Below are 6497 nucleotides of genomic sequence, written 5' to 3'. Positions count from 1 at the left end.
CCCGCGTGCCCTCATAACCGTCAGCTAAAATTTAAAAAAAGGAAAGAAACTATAGAGACAGACATAGACAGAAAAAAGGAAAACGAACCGGAAAAAAATGAAGGAAGGAAAGACAAATTGAAGATAAGATATCGAGAAAGACGGGGAAAAGCGAAAGAAAAGAAATTCCAAATAAAGACACAAAATACTTCTTTGTTTAATAAGCAAGGAAGAATTTTTACGTTGCACTTTGTATTCTTATCTAATTTTACCGTAACCAATCTTTAATCCTTTGACCTCTTTTCATTAAACCCCATTTGAAGGATCAAGAAGAGGGAATGTACGGCAAGATGAACAAAGCCGATTTGGGGTACATCGACGACGCTCCTATTTTGTTGTCAGCTCCAAGGTCAAAGGTCAAGGTTACGCTCAAGGACAACGAGAAGATTGTGGAGCACGCCACCGTCTGTGTGGCTGATCGCAATTCGCCTGCGGCGGGAGTGCTCAAGTGCAGAGGTGGAATGTGGACGAAAATGGGTAAGCATCCCAAATGTTGTTCCAAACTTCATTCCTTTTTTTAAAATTTCTTTTTCTTTCTTTTTTTGGTAGGGGCTTAACGAAGCTCGCAGCTCCATAAGGTCATAATATGAGCGCACGTCACACATTAAACATTTTAAATTTTGGTAGGAATTAATTTCAAACTGCTCTAAACAAAAGTTGCTTCAAATGGGACCAAAGACACGTAGAACTTGAATTCTGATCAATGGCAAACAAAGAACGAATTTTTCTCTCTTCACTAACGTGAGAATATGTATCCAGTTATTGCTAACGAAAGATCTTGTCGGTTTGTAAGTATTTGAGCGTTTAATCGGCTGCTTGAACTCTATGCTACCCGGGAAGCTGAATGTGTTTCTGAGCGTTCTACGCTTTATTGGGGAAATAGCAGATCGTTATGGGTATAGAGCTTGCTGTTGGGAGGGGAAATCAATGATTAGGAAAATAGAGATCTCTCTCATCTCATCTTATCTTGTCTTATCTTATCTAATGTGATCTTATCTTATAAATGTTATTTACAATTGTATTTGAACGCACCCTCAGATGTCCCTGAAACCCCTCGGAATGTCGGAAGAGCTTTGATTCTTAGGCGGTTCAAACGAGGTTGGCTTTCTGACGTTTTGGATGGACTTAAATGCCTTGCTACGTGCGCGTTTGGCTCTTGCTATAAATGCTGCAATGGATGTCCTCGTGAGTACTAGGCTACAGTAGTGAACATACATCTTGAGGCATGCATGCTGTTAATCTCTTTTCTTGTGCTATCCTTCTGCACGTCGGCCAGGTTCAGTGCACACTAATACGTCTGCCTATTGGAAACATGTCGCATCGTCACACTGCCCCACTGTCACACTGTCACATAGCCACACTGTCATATCGTCGCAAGGTCACATGGAAAAATTGTCAAAAGGTCACACCGTCACAAGGTCATACAGTTACACCGTCACACGGTCACATCCTCACAAAGTGACACCGTTACTTAGTGGCTGAAATTATAACCCTAGAGTGACAATGATGAAGATATTAATTTTCAACAAGTTAAGCTTCCGAAAGTTTAAGGGATGAGGGTACCTGGAGAGACGAAAGGGTCCAAATCTTAATAAAAATTTCAAATTACCAGCAAGAAACAAACAGAGCTCACCCACATTGTTCCGGGCTCCCAATTCAAGAGATCATTGAATGGTAACATTCATACACCACCATTTCTCTGTCATACAAGTGCCATCTTTTTCAGTATTTTCGTTTTGACGTCCGTTCAGTCGACAGACTGGCTGGAGAGGCCACATCAGAGTACTATAACAGTTCAACCAGACAAGGTCGAAATCTTGAAATGTCTCTCTCACCACCTGATTGAAGAGGAAGATAAGGAGGCAGAGGCCACTACTGCTGTGGAGAGGATGTTGGTTTGAGGAGTACAGAAAGGAAAGCGGAAAATATGGTACCCTTGCATGAGAGAGCAGTAGAACGTTCAACCACACACACACTGGCACAATCAGTAGAAAGACCCCCAGCAACATTGGGGAGAGAGCAACAGAGCATCAATGGACGGGTCCGGAATGCAAGGATGTTGCTTCTTGAAACAATGAACTATGAATCAGTCCTCTTTCTTTCTGATACGTGAACCTAGGGTCTGGCAACGAAACACAGATCCCTAAACAACCACGTTGAAGGACATCCATCGAAAGGAAACCCCTTTTCCACAGGCTGGGCATTTGCATGATACAAACAAGCCATCTTTACTCTTCTTGCAAATGTAAATGGTTTGCACTCCAGTAGACACAATTTAAAGCGGGCTGCGTCGACCTTACCTTTAAGAGTTAAACCGGGCTGAGAGTCTCAGCAGACAGGTGGAAATACCAGATAAAAAACCTCTCCTCAGGAATCAAACGCACATTTGCGTGAATGGCGAAGCGTCCGACCGCTGCATCGCAGAAAGAAATAACTTCCAAGACGTATCCATTGGCGGGTTTATGCAGAAATGAATCCCAGTGCAAAGAAATTCTCTCTCTCTCTCTCTCTCTCTCTCTCTCTCTCTCTCTCTCTCTCTCTCTCTCTCTCTCTCTCTCTCTCTCTCTCTCTCTCTCTCCCTCCCTCTCTCTTCTTCTTCCCCCCCCTCTCTCTCTCTCTCTCTCTCTCTCTCTCTCTTTCCCTCTCTCTCTGTCTCTCTCTCTGTCTCTGCCTCCCTCTCCTTTTGTCGCTCTCTCTCAAACTTACTCAGACTCTGAGCGTGAATGTGTCTGTCTCTGCCTCTGTCCGTATCTTGGAACTTGTTACGACTCGTCTCTTTTATTGGCTGGGAAGTACTAAGATTTAATACCTTACTGCGGGAAGTACTAAGATTTCAACCTCACTGCGAGACTGTTTTTCTGGTATAAAATTTTACACATATGCATTTATATTATATGTATAATACTTTGTTTTACGTACACATTTGTGTCGATTAATTTTTAAGATGTGATGTCTTTTTCATTGTAATGCGCATTGAGCATATTTTAGGAAATGGAAATGCGCAGTATAAATGCTATTTATTATTATTATTATTATTATTATTATTATTAATATTGGGTCCTCATACCCAACCCAGCGCGTCCCCGGGTGGTGGATAGGGGAAAGGCCTCCAGATAATATGGAGGTTAGCTGCTAAGCAGTCGTGAACCAAATGGGAGAGTACAGGGGAACCCTGGTGGCACAGGTGCCTCAATAAATACCTCACACATTCGAAGAAGGGACTACTTGGCGACGGGAGACGCCATAGATCCTACCAAAGCCCCCACTGCCTTGTGGGTTGTCAGTGGATGACAAAGGCTAGCATAGAAAACTGTACGCAAACCGGCAGTAGGCAAGGGGAAACCACTGCTGTAATATCCTAAGAATAGCCATGGAAAAGTACATTCATTTATCAGATAACAGCGTTAAGGGGGTTCATAATCCAGCTCTGAACTCCCGCTCGGTAGGGACCGCAACGGGCAGCAGGTGGCGCCCGATCGTCATCCAGCTTCTAGCTGCAAAAATAAGTAACTTAACATAGCCACATGGAATGTAAGAACAATGTACCAGAAAGACAAATTAGATAATATAGAGCAGGAAATGGATAGATGAAGCTAAATATGTTAGGCCTTTCAGAAGTTAGATGGGAGGGGGCAGGCCTGATTAAAAGAGGCTCCAAAAACAATTATATATTCAGGAGGAAAACCCATGAAAGAGGAGTCGGAATTTTATTTGACGAAGCAACAGCAAAGAGTATCAAAGGTTTTTGGGGAGTGTCAGATAGAGTCATCGTGGCTAAATTAGAGGGAAAACCTTTTATATGCCCCAACATCAGAGCACGACAACGAGGAAATTGAGACTTTTTATGAAGACCTTGATAAGGCAATGAAACAGTTAAAATCACAAGATGTAAAGATAGTCATGGGAGACTTTAATGCCAAAGTAGGAAGTACACGTATGGAAGATATAGTTGGGCAATGGGGACGAGGTAAAAAGAATGAATGCGGGGAACGACTGGTTGAATGGTGCAGAGAAAATCATTTTATGATATCAAATACCTGATATGAAAATCACCCAAGAAGACTATGCACTTGGAAGAGTCCTGGCGAAAGAAGTAGAAATCAAATAGACTTCATACTTATTCAGAAACGTTTTAGAAACACAATAAAACCATCTAAATCACTGCCAGGAGCAGACTGTGATAGTGACCATGTAACAGTCATGTGAAAAATGCAGATAAGACTAAAGACACTCAGAAAGTCAAAGTATCAACCTAAATTTGACATAGGTCTTTTAAAGACAAATCAAGAACTGAAAGAACATTTCTCCATAGATGTAAGCAATAAATTTCAAGCCTTGGAAAACATTACTAAATCGGAAGTACTATGGAGGAAAATAATAGACTCAATAATGGAAGCTGTGGAAGAAAATATCTCCCCGAAAGCTAAAAAAGCTAATAAAAAATGGATGACCCAGGACATCTTAAAACTAATGGAAGAGAGAAGAAAGGCAAAATCAAATGTGGAAAAGTACGTAGTCTAAACAGCCGTATGCACTGCTCACCGTCGAACGCTCCGTATCCCGGACTCTAGCATGGAGATCATCAGGAGAGAATGCGTCGCTGTTTCGGGCTCTTCCTCTCTACAGCTTTTCTGACGCACCGAGCCCCCTCACCGATGTGAGGTCTCCATGTTAGTTCGACTGTTTTCCTCTGCTGCCAACTTTAGGATTCATTCCAGCCTGAGTCCTCTCGCTTCAACCAGATCCAATGACTGGCTTTCTCTGCTGTCTCCTGAAGGGAGTTTGTGAGTTCGTTGCTTTTCTTTGCAGTAAGTCCTGCCACTCTCATCCACTTACGGCGCTTGTTGCTACAAAACCTCTGCATCCTACCTCTACCGGAAAATGGGTTGCCTTCCATCCTGCCTCCTCACATTGTTCGACGAGTGCCTCGTAACGGTTTTCTTTCCGCTCATGAGCGGCATAGATATTGTCCTCGTGGGGCACCGTGAGCTCTACCAAGTGTACCTCTTTGTCTTTTTCCTCCCATAACACAATGTCTGGCTTTTTCGTAGTTGGAATGGGGAAGAATCTCTCAAAGCCTTTTAAGTCAGCAGCTACTTGCCATGTGCCTCCGCTCTGGTCTTTCATGGCTTCGTTCGCTTAAACAGGGAAATAAAGAAAAATTGCAACGAAGCAAAATAAACATCGATCTGAGTCAACAAATAGAGAACAACCAAAACAAAGACAGTAAATACATGCATTCCAAAATCAAAGAAGTAAGTGGGATAAAGGGATGCTCAAATACAGGATGCATAAGATCAAAGGGAGGGGATATTTTAATGGACAACGGGGATGTCTTAAACAGATGGTCAGAATACATAGAACTTTTCAAAGATAATAGAGGAGAAAAACAGGTAATAAAGAATGAAATAAATGGACCACCAATACTGAAAGCAGAAGTACAAGCTGCCATTAGGAAAATGAAACAAGGAAAAGGCCAGATAATATTCCAGTTGAAGTGATTGTCGCGCTTGAAGAACCAAGCACTGAAATAACCTCAAAGCTCCTAAATGCTATTTATGACAGCGGAGAGATCCCAGAAGATATGATGAAGTCAGTTTTTATAGCTTTACCTAAAAGACCAGGTGCCACAGAGTGTGATATGCATAGAAAAATTAGCCTTATGAGTCATTTTACAAAAATATTGCTGCGAGTAATAATGAGAAGATTGAGAAAACGTGTAGGACCAGAGATATCTAAAGCGCAATTCGGCTTTGTTCCTGACAAGGGCACCAGAAATGCTATATTCACCTTAACAATGTTAATGGAAAGATGTATTGAAGCACTGAAAGATCTATATTTATGCTTCATAGATTATACAAAGGCATTTGATAAAGTTAGACATGATGAGCTATTTAAAATACTGGAAAAAGCTAGACATAGATGGAAAAGATCTAAGAATTGTCATAAATTTGTACTGGGACCGAAATGCAGCAGTACGAATTAAAGGGGAAAATACAATGAATATAAACAGATTAGGCGAGGAGTGAGGCAAGGATGTGTTATATCACCAGACCTCTTTAACATGTACGGTGAAGCAATCCTTAGAAACATAGAAGAATGTCCAGGCCTCAAAGTAAATGGAGAAAATATTAATAACATCGGGTATGCAGATGACATAGTTTTAATAGCAGGTTCAGAAAAGGACCTTCAATTGCTTCTAGATACTGTTATAATAGAAAGTGAACGTAAAGGATTACTGTTGAATGTAAAGAAAACAGAATGCATGGTAATATCCAAAAAAGCAGCAAATCCTAGTTGTAATCTCATTAGAAAAGGTGAAAAGATCAAACAAGTCCAACAGTTTAAATATCTAGGATATATGATAACATCTGATGCCAAATGTTCTACAGAAATTAAAAGGAGAACAACAATGGCTAGGCTAGTTTCAATAAAAATGAGCCCAATCCTGAAAAATA

General features: G+C 41.2%; 1 protein-coding gene across 1 annotated transcript in view; it reads left to right on the top strand.

The window, feature by feature from the left end:
- The window catches only part of LOC101845031 (sushi, von Willebrand factor type A, EGF and pentraxin domain-containing protein 1), a gene marked incomplete at both ends in the record, with an annotated part of 72098 nt that overhangs the window by 3080 nt on the left and 62521 nt on the right, over positions 1-6497 (top strand). The window contains 2 exon segments of the mRNA XM_005107877.3: positions 303-516; positions 1078-1137. Of these exon segments, the coding sequence (XP_005107934.2) occupies positions 303-516; positions 1078-1137 (274 nt within the window).

The sequence above is a fragment of the Aplysia californica genome, unplaced genomic scaffold (assembly GCF_000002075.1).
Source record: "Aplysia californica isolate F4 #8 unplaced genomic scaffold, AplCal3.0 scaffold00639, whole genome shotgun sequence".
Taxonomy (NCBI): Eukaryota; Metazoa; Mollusca; class Gastropoda; order Aplysiida; family Aplysiidae; genus Aplysia; species Aplysia californica.
This window is presented reverse-complemented; position numbering and strand designations above follow the sequence as displayed.